At 49.9% G+C, this 15,035-nt stretch overlaps 1 protein-coding gene and 1 non-coding gene across 2 annotated transcripts; both read right to left on the reverse strand.

Annotated features, from left to right (window-relative positions):
- Positions 1-127: 127 nt before the first annotated feature.
- Positions 128-9,474, reverse strand: LOC132586080 (phospholipase A2 inhibitor and Ly6/PLAUR domain-containing protein-like). The gene is made up of 5 exons (XM_060258023.1): positions 9,417-9,474; positions 8,068-8,190; positions 6,717-6,869; positions 3,062-3,190; positions 128-264 (listed from the first exon to the last, which is right to left on the reverse strand). The coding sequence occupies exons 1-5, from the start codon at positions 9,472-9,474 to the stop codon at positions 128-130; spliced, it is 600 nt and encodes a 199-aa protein (XP_060114006.1).
- Positions 9,475-10,709: 1,235 nt separating this feature from the next.
- On the reverse strand, positions 10,710-10,784 carry TRNAM-CAU (transfer RNA methionine (anticodon CAU)). Its single transcript has one exon. It is a non-coding gene; the product is annotated as a tRNA-Met (tRNA).
- Positions 10,785-15,035: the final 4,251 nt, after the last annotated feature.

The raw sequence follows: 15,035 nt of genomic DNA on the forward strand, positions 1-15,035 counted from the left end.
TAACTGGAAATGATTTCCGAGGCATTTTGTTCAACCAAAGGCAAAGCATCACCCGACCAAGCAACCACTGAAAGCTTTATGAATCATCTTCTTGTGTTTTGGGGGAACAGCGCGTCGGACCCCGATGTTAACCTTTATATGCCGCTATGCAATATATCCTTTGAGAACTCAAGAGCACCCCAAGCTCGTCTGTAATGGTGATCCCGGTTTGGGCGGAGTTGGCGCAGAAAGATTCGGTGGCGCAGCCGATGTGGACGATGGAACCTGCTAAAGGCAGGACAGCGTTTGTTAAGCAAAGCGTCTTGGACATTGAGTGGGTAAACTTAAAACAGCGAGAGCATGACACTTTCCATTTTAGGGGAACAATGCAATCTATGGTATATTTTGACCGATTTCGCAAGAGGCTTGTTCCGTGTGGAGAGCCCTTTTGCTCCCGGGGCTTCTCTGTGTTTTCGCACGAGTTGCCTTGGAGCTGGGAGTTGGCATGGCGCTCTTCTGCAGCAAGCAGGATCCTCTCCCAAGTAGAGAGAACGACGCGCCAACTCGCAGCTCCGGGGCGACTTGTGCGAAAACGGAGAGAAGCACCGGGATCAAAAGGGCTCTAAGGGAGAGCCAGTTTGGTGTAGTGGTTAAGTGTGCGGACTCTTATCTGGGAGAACCGGGTTTGATTCCCCACTCCTCCACTTGCACCTGCTGGAATGGCCTTGGGTCAGCCATAGCTCTGGCAGAGGTTGTCCTTGAAAGGGCAGCTGCTGTGAGAGCCCTCTCCAGCCCCACCTACCTCACAGGGTGTCTGTGGTGGGGGAGGAAGATAAAGGAGATTGTGAGCCGCTCTGAGACTCTTCGGAGTGGAGGGCGGGATATAAAACCAATATCTTCTTCTTCTTCTTCTCTCCACTCGGAACAAGCCCGAGTGCAAAATCAGTCTTTCTCTCATCCGTGGTTTCTTGAGGTTTCTGCTTTTCATCCCCACTGCCTCCTTGGCCACCCTTGCTTTATCCACCCCACCTCTTCAGGAGCTCCAACCTCCCCCCAGCATTCCCGTCCCCCTAAACCAGTGATCCCCAAATGGTGCGTGCTGAGTATGCTTTATGGTTGCCAACTTCCGGCTAGACCCTGGAGTTTTGCCAGGCCGCAGATATCATTTCTTCTGGAGAAAATGTCAGCTTCAGAGAACAAGGTCTATGGCAGGGGTGGCCAAACTTGCTTAATGAATAAATCACAGGTTTCAGAGCTGCAAAACACGAATGTTAGATGTTTGAGGGCTGCAAGTAGAGACAGCTCTAGGGTGGATGGTGCCACAGGCACCCCCGTGCCACACCCCCCACACCCCCTCCACAATGCCTCCTCCTCCTTCCTCACAATTTTAATGCCCAGGAATGGGTGGTGAACTGCCGCGCTCCCAGGGTCTTTAAAGGCCACCCCCCGCCAATCACCTGATCGACAGGTAAAACCATGCCAGAAGCCATTGGCTCCTATGCCGGCCCTCAGACGTGCTCATGATCAGCAGAGGGGCAGCGGTGGCGGGAAGGACAAGTGAGCCGCTGGCTGAGCGAGCTGCTGCCTCCTCCCCACTTCCTTCCTGGATCATGTGGGAAGGAAGTGGGGAGGAGTCAGCAGCAGTGGCTGCTCTTTCAGTGGCTTGCTCGTCCTTCCCGCTGTTGCTGCCCCACGCTGATCGCAAGCACGCCTGAGGGTCGGTATCGGAGCCACCAGCCTCTGGCATGGTTTTACCTGCCAATCAGCTGATCGACGGGGGGCAGCCTTTAAAGAGCCCGGGGAGCACAGCACTTCACTGCCTGTACCCGGGCATTAAAATTGTGAGGAAGGGAGAGAGGGGGAGGCATATAGGGATTTCCCTGGGGGTGGGGGCGAGGTGTCCCCACCCTGCTGGTGCCCTAGGCAAATGCCTAGTTTGCCTAGTGGGTGGGCTGGCCCTGGCTGCAAGACAGGAAGGAAGGAGGGAGGAAGGAAGGAAGGAAGGAAGGAAGGAAGGAAGGAAGGAAGGAAGGAAGGGAGGGAGGGAGGGAGGGAGGGAGGAAGGAAGGAAGGAAGGAAGGAAGGAAGGAAGGAAGGAAGGAAGGAAGGAAGGAAGGAAGGAAGGAAGGAAGGAAGGAAGGAAGGAAGGAAGGAAGGAAGGAAGGAAGGAAGGAAGGAACTTTAACTTTAAATGCATTCTCCAAGCCCCTGGCTGGCTTGGCTTGGACAAGTGATTTAAAGAGATAAATGCCTTCTTCATGCTGGCTGTCAGGGTGGTGGGGCTTTGAGAACCACACAATATGTTTGAAAGAGCCACATGTGGCCACCCTTGGTCTATGGGATTCAATAGATCAGGGGTCCCAAAATCTGGCTGTGCAGATTTTAAAAAACAACATATTGTTTTGGCAGCAACTGCCACCACAACATACAAATCTTCACTGTGTGACTGAAGATAAGCTGCAGCAGCCGTTTTGTGACTGGCTCCACCTCCTGTGGCAGTCATTTTGTGGCCACCATTTTGTGGCTTCGCCCAGCATCCTATCCAAGGTGCCCATGGGCTTTAAAAGGTTGGGAACCCCAGTCATAAATTCTAGTTCTCTAGACCCCCACCTAGACCTTTACAACCCTAGGAACCCCCAACAACTCCTCAATGTGATTCCTTCACTTTCCTTTTGTATAAAGCTGCTTCTCCTCTATCTACCGCTCCTTCAGATTCTCCCTCCTCAGATCATTTCTGGCTCTCCTTTAGCCCTCTTCCCACTGGACCTTTGGCTCCTTGGCCCTCTTCTTACCTAGAACATCTAGTCCTTTGTTCAGTCTCTTCTACAAGAGAATTGAGGCCATGCCTACCATTCTTAATTTGATCCCAGGACGGTGTGGAATGGTGGGTTGGAAGGAGTGAGCATGTATGGAATGCCTTCTGCGCACCACTCAGGAACCAAAGATCACCTCCCACATTCTTAATGTGAGACAGCAGACATTGAAATCAATGAAGAACTTTGCTTTAGCAATGTCCTGCATATCGATATCTGACAGACTTGTCATTCAAAACTTCACCCATCAATAAATAAATTGGAATTACCAGATATTCTGAGAAAACACTTGTTTTCTGATCCTCTGCAACGGATGGTCTCTCGCTGGCATGGCTCAGGGTGGTTGGTGCTACAGGAAGGGCACCAGAGTCCATTTAGGGTGTTGTTCCAAGTTGGTACTGGAAGCAAACAGCCAATAACCAGTTTTAATGACTTCATGGATCAGACAGACAAGGACACAGAGAAGGTGTGTAAAGCATCGGGTCTATGTTTCTCAATGAAATCAGTTTAAAGCTGGATTATAAATCCTGTGACAAGTTTTGTTTGAAGAAACCTATGAAGCCTCAGAAATAAGAGAAGCTATGTTGGATCAGGCTCATGACCCATCCAGTCCAACACTCTGTGTCACACAGTGGCCAAAAACCAGGTGCTATCAAGAGGTCCACCAGCAGGACCAGAACTCCAGAAGCCCTCTCACTGTTGCCCCCCAAGCCCCAAAAATACAGATCATCACTGCCTCAGACAGAGTGTTCCATCTATACCTCGTGGCTATTAGCCACTGATAGACCTCTGCTGTATATATTTCTCCAATCCCTTCTTGAAGTTGTCTATGCTTGTAGCCACCACTACTTCCCATGGCTGTGAATTCCATGTTTTCTTTACACCCAAAAAGAGCCCCGCTGGGGAAAAGAAATCTTTCTTCAAAGGAGGACCACCTTTTAACTGCTTGCCCTCACCATGCAGGTATCCAGAGATAGAATGGCTCTGAAGATGCAGGTTCTGTTTAGCTGCTGCCACCATGGCTAGCAACAGGTCTGTCTTCTAAGAGGCATGAAGCGATTCTTGGCTTCGCCCAGGTGTGGGGGGCAAAACATTAACTGGCAGGAATTCTCATTTGATTTAGAAATGTCCCACCACCACCACCACCACCATCATCATCATCATCTTACACTTAATTAATCGCCCCAGCCAGGGCTTTTTTTGTAGCAGGAACTCCTTTGCATATTAGGCCACACACCCCTGAGGTAGCCAATCCTCCAAAAGCTTACAGGGCTCTTAGTATGGGGCCTACTGTATGCTCCAGGAGGATTGGCTACATCAGGGGTGTGTGGCCTAATATGCAAAGGAACTCCTGCTAGAATTCCACCCCTGATTAGGCCACACACTCTTGAGGTAACCAATCCTCCAAAAGCTTACAGGGCTCTTAGTATGGGGCCTACTGTATGCTCCAGGAGGATTGGCTACATCAGGGGTGTGTGGCCTAATATGCAAAGGAACTCCTGCTAGAATTCCACCCCTGATTAGGCCACACACTCTTGAGGTAACCAATCCTCCAAAAGCTTACAGGGCTCTTAGTACAGGGCCTACTGTATGCTCCAGGAGGATTGGCTACATCAGGGGTGTGTGGTCTAATATGCAAAGGAACTCTTGCTAGAATTCCACCCCTGATTAGCCAACACACCCCTGAGGTAACCAATCCTCCAAAAGCTTACAGGGCTCTTAGTACAGGGCCTACTGTATGCTCCAGGGGGATTGGCTACATCAGGGGTGTGTGGCCTAATATGCAAAGGAACTCTTGCTAGAATTCCACCCCTGATTAGGCCACACACCCCTGAGGTAACCAATCCTCCAAAAGCTTACAGGGCTCTTAGTACAGGGCCTACTGTAAGCTCCAGGAGGATTGGCTGCATCAGAGGGGTGCGGCCTAATATGCAAAGGAGTTCCTGCTACAAAAATAAAGCCCGGGCCTCCTCTCAGCTTAGGCCAGGCTCTAGGTGACTTACAACATAGTTAAAATACATAAAATTAATAACACACAAATTAGCTAAAATTGTAAAAACTCTGGTGGCGGCTTATAGGTTTTCTTTAAATCCTGGACTACCAGGGTGTCCTGTTGTGGAGAGAAGGAAACCTACAAAGGGCATGCGGGGGAGGAAAAAAGGGAGGTGCTGGCCAGATAAAGAAACCATTGCTGCCCTCAACTGAATGCCTGGTGGAACATCTCTGCCTTGCAGGCCCTGTGGAATTGCATAAGGTTCCACAAGGACCTGATGTCATCTGGCAGAGAGTTTGGCACAATAACGACGATTGCACTAAAAACCTCAGTAGTGGCTTCATGCCTTCTAGAGAGCGTGTGCCCTTCTTGCAAAAAAAAATGGATCTAAATGAACTGCTGGCTTCTAATCTCAGATGAGGCCTGTCAGTGGGCGTTGAAAGAAGTTAAATCATGCTAGCCACCAAGAGCATGAAGAGAAAGCAGGGAGGACTATTAAAAATATGGGAAAGTGGATCTGCAATTAAAATGTAGAATTCACTGCCAGAGGATGGCCGCAAGAAGAAACAGCTTGGAAAGGGGATGAGATAGATTCATGAAGAATAAATCTATCCAGGGGTGGAATTCTAGCAGGAGCTCTATTGCATATTAGGCCACAACCCCTCATGTAGCCAATCCTCCAAGAGCTTACAAGGCTCTTTTTTTGTAACCTCTTGGAGGATTGGTTACGTCAGGGGGTGTGGCCTAATATGCAAAGGTGCTCCTGCTAGAATTCCATCCCTGCATCTATCCATGGTTACTAGCCATGATGAATGAGGGGAACCACCACATTCTAATCCTCTGAATTCTATTGCCAGGAGGCAACATCAGGGAAAGGTCTTACTCTATGTCCTGCTGCTGGCAATGGTGCTCCAGAGGAACTGGTTGGCCACTGTGTGAGACAGAATATTGGACTAGATGGACTTCTGATCAGATCCAGCAGGGCTCTTCTGATGTTCTTATCAGGGGAAAGCCTCAACCTCTGTGCCCTGTGGCTGGTCCTCCAAAGAAACTGGTTGGTCACTGTGTGAGACAGGATGTTGGACTAAATGGACCACTGGTCTGATCCAGAAGGGTCCTCCCAATGTTATTATCAGGAGAAAACCTCAGCCTCTCTGCCCTGTTGTTGGCCGTCCAGAGGAACTGGTTGGCCACTGTGTGAGACAGGATGCTGGACTAGATGGACCACTGGCCTGACCCAGCAGGGCTCTTCTGATGTTCTTATTAGGGGAAGTCCTCAGCCTCTCTGCCCTGTTGTTGGCCGTCCAGAGGAACTGGTTGGCCACAGTGTGAAACAGTAATGCTAGACTGGATGGACCGCTGGTCTGACCCAGTAGGGCTCTTCTGATGTTCTTATCAGGGGAAGGCCTTGGCCTCTCTGCCCTGTTGTTGGCCATCCAGAGGAATTGGTTGGCCACTGTGTGAGACCGCGTCCTGGACTAGATGGACCATTCATCTGATCCATTAGGACTCTTCAAAAATTCTTATGTTCTTAAATGGGAGAGTGACCACTGCTCAATGATGGGTATAATATGTTTCAAATATAAAAAGCCTCTGGTCCATATCCTGCATCTCCAGCTAAAAAGATCTTGGGCAGAAAGACTGGAGGCAATCTTGGAGATTCACTGCCAGATAGAATAGACTTTAGCAGGCGATAGAAAGCAGCGCTCTGCTCAGTATAAGGAAGTGGCCTACATACACGCAGTGGTGGAATTCTAGCAAGAGCTCCTTTGCATATTAGGCCACACACCCCTGATGTAGCCAGTCCTCCAAGAGCTTACAAAAAAGAGCTTTGGAAGCTCTCGGAGGATTGGCTACATCAGGGGTGTGTGGCCTAATAGGCAAAGGAGCTCCTGCTAGAAGTCTACCCCTGCATACATGTGAATACATACCTGCAGGAATCCCTGCATTGCAGCGATCAGTAGTGCAGCAGATGCTGGTCCCTGCCTCCCTCAGTCCATTATCAAGACGCATAAATATGGCACCAGGAACGCAGCTCGCTCTCGTCGTGCATGACTTTTTAACCGTTCTCACTGTTTTTCCAGCTGTACATCAGGAAGAAATAGGGAATTGTAGGCACAGTCAACAACCATCTTCCTTATCTTCACACCCCTTCCAACCCTCCCAGCAATTAACACAGAACAAAGGTCACATTCAACAGCCAGTTTCCTTATCACTACCCTTCCAGGAAGCCCCACCAAACAATGGGCACATCCACAAACCTATTGCCCTTTCACCACACCCCCTCCAGCCTAGAAATAGCAGCTCTCCAGCAGCCCTGGCCTCACTCAATGCACAGCAGCCAAGAAGGTCAGAGTGCCTGCTCCAGCTGCAACGCCACTGAGGATGTTCTCCGCAGCTGAGAACGAAACGTCTGGAAGGAAAACTTTCTCCAGTAGAACACAGCACTTGAGCCCGAAAGATTCTACAAACCCTAATGATGTTACCAGCCGTGAAAACCTGAAATCTTTGATAATTGTAGATTTGTTTGCTCGGAGATTAACATATGGAAACCTGCACCCAACCATCCCCATCTTCTTTCATTGTAAAAGTTGTTTAGAATCATAGATAGGATCATAGAATCACAGAGTTGGAAGGGACCTCCAGAGTCATCTAGTCCAACCCCCTGCACCATGCAGGAAACTCACAAACGCCTCCCCCTAAATTCACAGGATCCTCATTGCTGCCAGATGGCCATCTAGCCTCTGTTCAAAAATCACCAAGGGAGGAGAGCCCACCACCTCCTGAGGCAACCTGTTCCACTGAGGAACCGCTCTAATGGTCAGGAAGTCCTTTCTAATGTTGAGCCGGAAACTCTTGATTTAAATTCAGCCCATTTAAAACTAATCCAGGCTGAGATATTAGAAAACCAAGAGCTGCTGATGTTTAATTTCGCGCGTAAGCTTTCGTGTGTATCTGAAGAAGTGTGAACGCACACAAAATCTTATACCCAGGATAAAACTTGGCTGGTCTTAAAAGTTCCCCTGGGCTCAAACGTCGTTCTGTTGCTCAGCCGACCGCAGCTACCCGCGTGAAGGAATTTTGATTTGTATTTGAACATATTTTTTCTGCTTTGCAAGATTATTTAGCGAATTAGTGAGACAGCAATATGAATGTGTGATACATTGTGTTGTGCAATATATGAGAATGTAAAATGAATCTGTACTAAGAAGGACTGAGTTCTTTGCTGGCCGCCAGCTGGAACTCAAACCACCCGTCCAATTCATCGGTCAGTTGACTTACACCTTGTTGCTTCAATCACCAACAACCCACAGGCGTCAAACTCGGAGCCACAGGTCTGGAGAGAGGTACTCCGTTTGCTCATTGCTCTGATGCTGTGAGATACCTCACACTGAATAGAAGACCCTGGAGGATAATGGAGGAAGCGGAGTCAAGGAACAAGGCAAAACAGGTTGAAGAAAACACTCCAAATCATTCCCCTTCCAATCTCTTTCCTTCCATGTTTCTGACTTGATATTATTTAGCCCAGAGAACACAGCTGGATCTTAAGAAGGGTTGCCAAGTCCAATTCAAGAAATATCTGGGGACTTTGAGGGGAACCAGGAGACTTTGGGGGTGAAGCCAGGAGACATTGGGGGTGGACTCAAGAACAAGGTTGTGACAAGCACAATTGAACTCCAAAGGGAGTTCTGGCCATCACATTTAAAGGGCCTGCACACCTTTTTAATGCCTTCCCTCCATTGGAAATAATGAAGGATAGGGGCATCTTAATAATAATAATAAATAATATTTTTTTTTTATTTATACCCCGCCCTCCCCGCCGAGGCAGGCTCAGGGCGGCTTACAGGACATGGCATAAGCCATGTTATAACAATAAAAACAGGATAATACAATTAAATACAATTCACAATTAAACATTAAATAATCTAAAAAGTCTAAAGCAATATAATTTAGTGGTGCTACTACCTCAGTTGTGTTAAAGATGGCGTGATGCTTATGCCAGGTTCCATCTCAGAAGGCTAGATGGAAGAGGGCGGTTTTGCACGCCCTGCGGAATTGAGGAATTGAGGACTTATTTGGGGACTCATAGAATTGGGCCCCCTGGTTCAATATTTTTGAAACTTGAGGAGGGGGTATTTGGAGGAGAATCACTGGATGCTATGCTGCAAATTTGGTGCCTCTACCTCAAAAAACAGCCCCCCAGAGCCCCAGATACCAACGGATCAATTCTCCATTATACCCTATGGAAATCAGTCTCCATAGGGAATAATGGAGTGCCCAGCAGATGACCCTGAAGCAGGGGGAGGATCTCCAAACTGGGGGATCCCCTGCCCCCACCTCGGGATTGGCAGCCCTAATATTGAGTCTGAAAGAGCTCCAGGTGTATGTGGGGAGGGACAGGGCTTTTTTTGTAGCAGGAACTCCTTTGCATATTAGGCCACACACCCCCTGCTGTAGCCAATCCCCCAAGGGCTTAGAGGGCTCCTCGCATAGGGCCTACTGTAAGCTCCAGGAAGATTGGCTCCATCCAAGGAGTGTGGCCTAATGTGCAAAGGAGCTCCTGCTACAAGAAAAGTCCTGCTTCCCTCCCCCCCCACCTCTCCCATGTGTTGCATAGCCCAAGAACTTACCTGTTCTAGTTATGGCGAATATAATGGCAAAGAGGAAGAGTGCCCTGAGGGCTGTCATGATGCTGTGCAGAGTTCAGGATGCTGTCAGACCCACCTGGATTCTCTGATCTACAGAGCTGTTCAGCCAAGGGAGATTTATAGGGATGGCATGGCGATAGCCCACCTCTTCCTTTTGGCTCCAGTTTCGTGGTATCATTTCAAAACAGGGAAATGAATAGGAGTGATTTCTAAAGAGCCCACTTGAGTCTTGGTGGTCCTCTTACGAAATCCAAACAGATAGGTGTTTATTTTAGCACTTGGGCATTGTGAGACTGAAAAATGGGCAGGCCTTTTCTGAGAATCGGTACTTCTCCAACCTTTTCGTGTGCCAGTTTCCTGTTAGTTGGAAAGCCCCTTTAGAATTCAGTATCCCTTCTGAAGGCCCAATGTCATTCTGTACACTGAATCCAGGCAGGATGGCTCCGCTGTGGTTCAGGGGGAAAGCAGACCCACAAGACAATCTGCTCTGAAGGGCGAGATCCTCTCTGTGAAAGAGGGGGTTCACGGTCTAGGAATGCCCCTAGTGGGGTGGGGTGAGTGTCTTTGAATAGCAACCAACAGGGGTGGACAGTGCCATCAACTTGCAGCTAACATATGGTGATCCCAGTTCTTTTTCTTTTTGTAGCAGGAACTCTTTTGCATATTAGGCCACACACCCCTGATGTAGCCAATCCTCCAAGAGCTTACAGGGCTCTTAGTACATATGAAGCTGCCTTATACTGAATCAGACCCTGGGTCCATCAAAGTCAGTACTCTCCTACTCAGACTGGCAGTGGCTCTCCAGGGTCTCAAGCGAAGGTTTTTCACACCTATTTGCCTGGACTCTTTTTAGTTGGAGATGCTGGGGATTGAACCCGGGACCTTCTGCTTACCAAGCAGATGCTCTACCACTGAGCCACCGTCCCTCCCAGCATTTGAAGCTGCCCTTCTACTGAATCAGACCCTCAGTCCATCAAAGTCAGTATTGTCTACTCAGACCGGCAGTGGCTCTCCAGGGTGTCAAGCTGAGGTTTTTCACACCTATTTGCCTGGACCCTTTTTAGTTGGAGATGCCGGGGATTGAACCTGGGACCTTCTGCTTACCAAACAGATGCTCTACCAGTGAGCCACCATCCCTCCCAGCATATGAAGCTGCCTTCTACTGAATCAGACCCTCAGTCCATCAAAGTCAGTATTGTCTTCTCAGACTGGCAGTGGCTCTCCAGGGTCTCAAGCTGAGGTTTTTCACACCTATTTGCCTGGACCCTTTTTAGTTGGAGATGCCGGGGACTGAACCTGGGACCTTCTGCTTATGAAGCAGATGCTCTACCACTGAGCCACCATCCCTCCCCAAGGAGGGTGAGCTGCGCTGCTGCACAGCTTCCTGGAGCCCAGCTCACCAGCCAGACTTGTGGAGCCAAGCAGTGCTTCTTGGAGCTCCTACCAGGCTTTTTCTACAAAACAAGCCCTGCACAGGACGGACCAAAGGAGATTTGGGAATCCCTGGTCTCTTATTATAGAAGAGAGAGAAAATTATCTTGGGACACTTTTCTGCATAATTTTACAAAACTCTCTGCCAGTCATCTTTTCCTAAACTAAAACACCCCAAACTCTTTAGCTTTTCCTTAGTGACATCCAGATGGGCATTTTGGCCTGACATAGGCACTTGCTCTAGGTGAATTTAAAGGGCATGGTCAGACAGGCACAGCTGCCAGCCATTCCCCTCTCACACTCACCCTGGTGGCAGATAAGTCAAAGACGGGGGAAACAGCCACCGGGTGGAATGGGTGGCGCATTGCCGGATGCCTGGATGCAGGGGAGCACCCACAAAACAGATTGGTGGTGTGAACCCACCAATCCATTCCAGGTGGGTTTTTTTTTTCCTTGTTTGCACATATTCACATGAGCAAGGTTAAAAAACAAAACAAAAAAAACAGACAACCCAAGCACTGCACCACTGTGAATGCTCGACTCCCCACGCTCTGGTGCACCGCAGCACTGTGGATGCTCTGCTCCCCACGCTCTGGTGCACCGCACCACTGTGAACGCTCTGCTCCCCACGCTCTGGTGCACTGCACCACTGTGAACGCTCTGCTCCCCACGCTCTGGTGCACCGCACCACTGTGGATGCTCTGCTCCCCACGCTCTGGTGCACCGCACCACTGTGAACGCTCTGCTCCCCACGCTCTGGTGCACCGCACCACTGTGGATGCTCTGCTCCCCACGCTCTGGTGCACCGCACCACTGTGAACGCTCTGCTCCCCACGCTCTGGTGCACCGCACCACTGTGAACGCTCTGCTCCCCACGCTCTGGTGCACCGCACCACTGTGAACGCTCTGCTCCCCACGCTCTGGTGCACCGCACCACTGTGAACGCTCTGCTCCCCACGCTCTGGTGCACCGCACCACTGTGGATGCTCTGCTCCCCATGCAATATACAGGCACCTTGGGTTACTGTGTGTGATTGCAATTCTCTGCACCGCATTGAACCAGAGAACTTAGCCCCGCCTCCGATGTGCTCGGAGCTGCCTGTCTGTCTGCAGCTCTTGTGGGGTAAATGCTTATCTTTGAATATTCGCAGGCACCATGCAAGTTAAAATGCCTAACGGTGTAGGCAATAGTGCCACGTAAACTGTTTAGCTGTCTGCTTGGGCTTACAAAAACATTGGTGAAGGTGCACCACAGAATGCAGAAGTCATGACAGAAATCTTAGGCAACCCAGCCTGGTTTTGTCGTTATCTGAGTGTGCATAAACTGGCTGTCACCTGTTATCCTTGGAGAAAGTCTTTTGCCAACAAAGCATGATTCTTCTGCCCCAGGCAGAAAACTGTTTTCTCTTTTGTCCACTAGATGACAGTCTGAGAAACAGAAAATCATATCCTTCTTGGGCAGGAGGACTGTGATAACTAATCAGTATTCTTGAAATACAGGAACCCAAGTTAAATTCCCTGGGACAAGATTACTCGGATTACTCTTATGACCGCACAAGATTTTCATTGTGTGACTGAAGGAAAACTGTGGCAGCCATTTTGTGGCTGGGTGGCTCTGCCTTCAGCAGCAGCCATTTTGTAGCAGCCATTTTGTGGCTGCATTCACCACAATGTGTCAGAATTCCAACTTGACTTGAAAGAGAGCACTTTCTACTTCTTGAAAGAGAGCACTTTGTGTTGCGGTGAAGGGTTAAAGTGAGTGATAATGGAGATTCCTAGGCATTCTTCTGTTCTATTAAGTATTGATGAATTCCATCTCTCTAGCTCCCTCTTCCCCCTCTTTCTGCTCTAAATGTGTGCAGTGGCAGATGAGGGGAATCTTTTCACGCAAGCCCTAGGAAGGCTATTTCCACCCTGAGTTAAAGCCATATTAATTTTTAGAACTGTGGATGTTTCCCGAGTGGGTGAGAGATGGCATTTAATATGAACATTAGGCAGAGATGTGCATGAGAAATGGAGGGCAACCCAGAACTAAAGAGGAAAAGAATCTCCAGCATACAAGAGGAATACAGACATATACTTATTTGCTTATTTATTTAATTCTACTCATAGCCCGCTCTGCCCTGGGCAACACAGCTCAGAGCGGCGGGTGGGGGCAACAATTCCAGTTAAACAACATTACAATCCAGTTAAAACAATTTACAATGCCTTAAAAATTCAGTTCAGTTTGCAATTTGTGGACGGCGCATAAAGGCACACCAAACTAGGGTTGCCAAGTCCAATTCAAGAAATATCTGGGGACTTTGGGGGGTGGAGCCAGGAGAGTTTGGGGGTGGAGCCAGGAGACATTAGGGGCAGAGCCAGGAGCAAGGGTGTGACAAGCATAACTGAACTCCTGGCTCCACCCCCAAAGTCTCCTGGCTCCACCCCCAAAGTCCTCAGATATTTGAATTGGACTTGGCAACCCTAGCTCGGAGCCCAGCCCAGACGCCCCCTCCTCCCCGCGGGAGCCGCCGAAGGGAAGGAAGCAGCGCAAGCGATGCCGAGCCTTCCCGGGCCTCTCACCAGCTCGAAGAGGTTGGCGACGCGCCCTGCCGCCTCTTGCCGGGGCTTCCTCCGCCTGCCGCTCGCTCCATCCTGCCCAGACTGCACCGGGAGCTGCTGCGGCTGCTCCTCCTCCTCTTCTTCCTCCTCCTCGGCCTCCGGCAGCGCCTGCCTGCGCAGCTCCCCCCGCAACCGCCTCAAGGCCCGCCGCGACATCCCCAGGCTGTAGCAGGCCGGGCCAGAAACACTGCGGACCGGAAGCCAAGCAGGAAGAGGACCCGAAAGAAAAGAGGACCCGAAGGAGACAACTGGTTCTCCTTCGCTGAGGAAGCAAGGCCAAAAGCGGCCAGAGGGCAGTCAGCCCGGGACAAATGCCGCTGGAGCATGGCCCCTGCCACTCACTGGGCCACGCTCCTTGGCGCCGTTTCCCCCCTCCCCCCGCTTCCGTTTTTTGGGGAACGGGGGAAGAGGCTGGAAATCCTGGGGCCCCCGCCAGGGCGGGAGGGTTAGGAAGCCTACGCCAAACTGTGCCCTTACCATATAGCGGGGAAGAAAGGAAGAAGAAGAAGAGAAGAGGAAGTTGGATTTATATCCCACCCTTCGCTACCCAAAGGAGTCTCAGAGTGGCTTACAAATTTCCCTTCCCTTCCCCTCCCCACAACAGATACCCTGTGATGTAGGTGGGGCTGAGAGAGCTCTCTGAGAACAGCTCTTGAGCAGAACAGTCTTGAGAGAGCTTGTGGCTGGCCCAGGTCACATCAGCAGGTGTATGTGGAGGAGTGGGGGAACCAAACCCAGTTCTCCCTGATAAGAGTCCGCACACTTAACCACTCTCCACAAAGGGAGACCAGGTGGGAACCATTGCTATCTTCAACCATAGGCATGGGGAAACATCTTTGCCTCGTAGACCCTGCAGAGCTGCATTTGAAATTTTAAGAGACATTCAACCATGTGTTATAATCTGAAAATAGTTAATCCATCACACGCACACACATGGCTTGCCAATCCCCAAGTCTAAGCAGGGGTTCCCCACTTTTCCAGGGTCCTTCCCGCCCCCAGTCAACTGGCCAATGGGGAAGGAGGGAGGGAGGGGAGGGGAGGGAAGGGAAGGAAGGAAGGAAGGAAGGAAGGAAGGAAGGAAGGAAGGAAGGAAGGAAGGAAGGAAGGAAGGAAGGAAGGAAGGAAGGAAGGAAGGAAGGAAGGAAGGAAGGAAGGAAGGAAGGAAAATACATGGAAAAGGGAGGAGGGAGAGAAAGTGAGAAAGAAAGCAACTTGAAATGCATTCACTAAGCCGTTGGCTGGCTTGGCTTGGAGAAGTGACTGAAAGAGAGAAATGCCTTCTCCAAGTCAGCCAGCTGATGGGGCAGCGGGGGCTTCAAGAGCCAAACAATAGATGTAAAAGCCACATGAGAGCACATATAATGCCACCTTGAATTTATGTGTTAAAGCGAAGAACTGCTAGTGTCTGGATGAAAGCTTGCAAATGTTTCAGCTCAAAATCTGGCTACATTTGACACTAAAGCCACATCTTGAGTCTATGTACGATTGCCAGCTCTGGGATGGATAGTTCCTGAAGATTTTTTTTTTTTTGGTGGGGTGGGCAGAGGCTGAGGAGGGGGAGGGGAGG

Source organism: Heteronotia binoei, chromosome 17 (assembly GCF_032191835.1).
Source record: "Heteronotia binoei isolate CCM8104 ecotype False Entrance Well chromosome 17, APGP_CSIRO_Hbin_v1, whole genome shotgun sequence".
Classification (NCBI taxonomy): Eukaryota; Metazoa; Chordata; class Lepidosauria; order Squamata; family Gekkonidae; genus Heteronotia; species Heteronotia binoei.

Bases quoted from the DNA above. Each gene is read 5' to 3' on its own strand.
- LOC132586080 (XM_060258023.1), bottom strand. From the start codon at position 9,474: ATGACAGCCCTCAGGGCACTCTTCCTCTTTGCCATTATATTCGCCATA. The intron at 8,191-9,416 runs GTAAGTTCTTGG...ATTATCCTCCAG, and splicing joins ATTCGCCATAACTAGAACAG to GGTCTTCTATTCAGTGTGAG. The intron at 3,191-6,716 runs GTATGTATTCAC...GTTTGCTTCCAG, and splicing joins CAATGCAGGGATTCCTGCAG to TACCAACTTGGAACAACACC.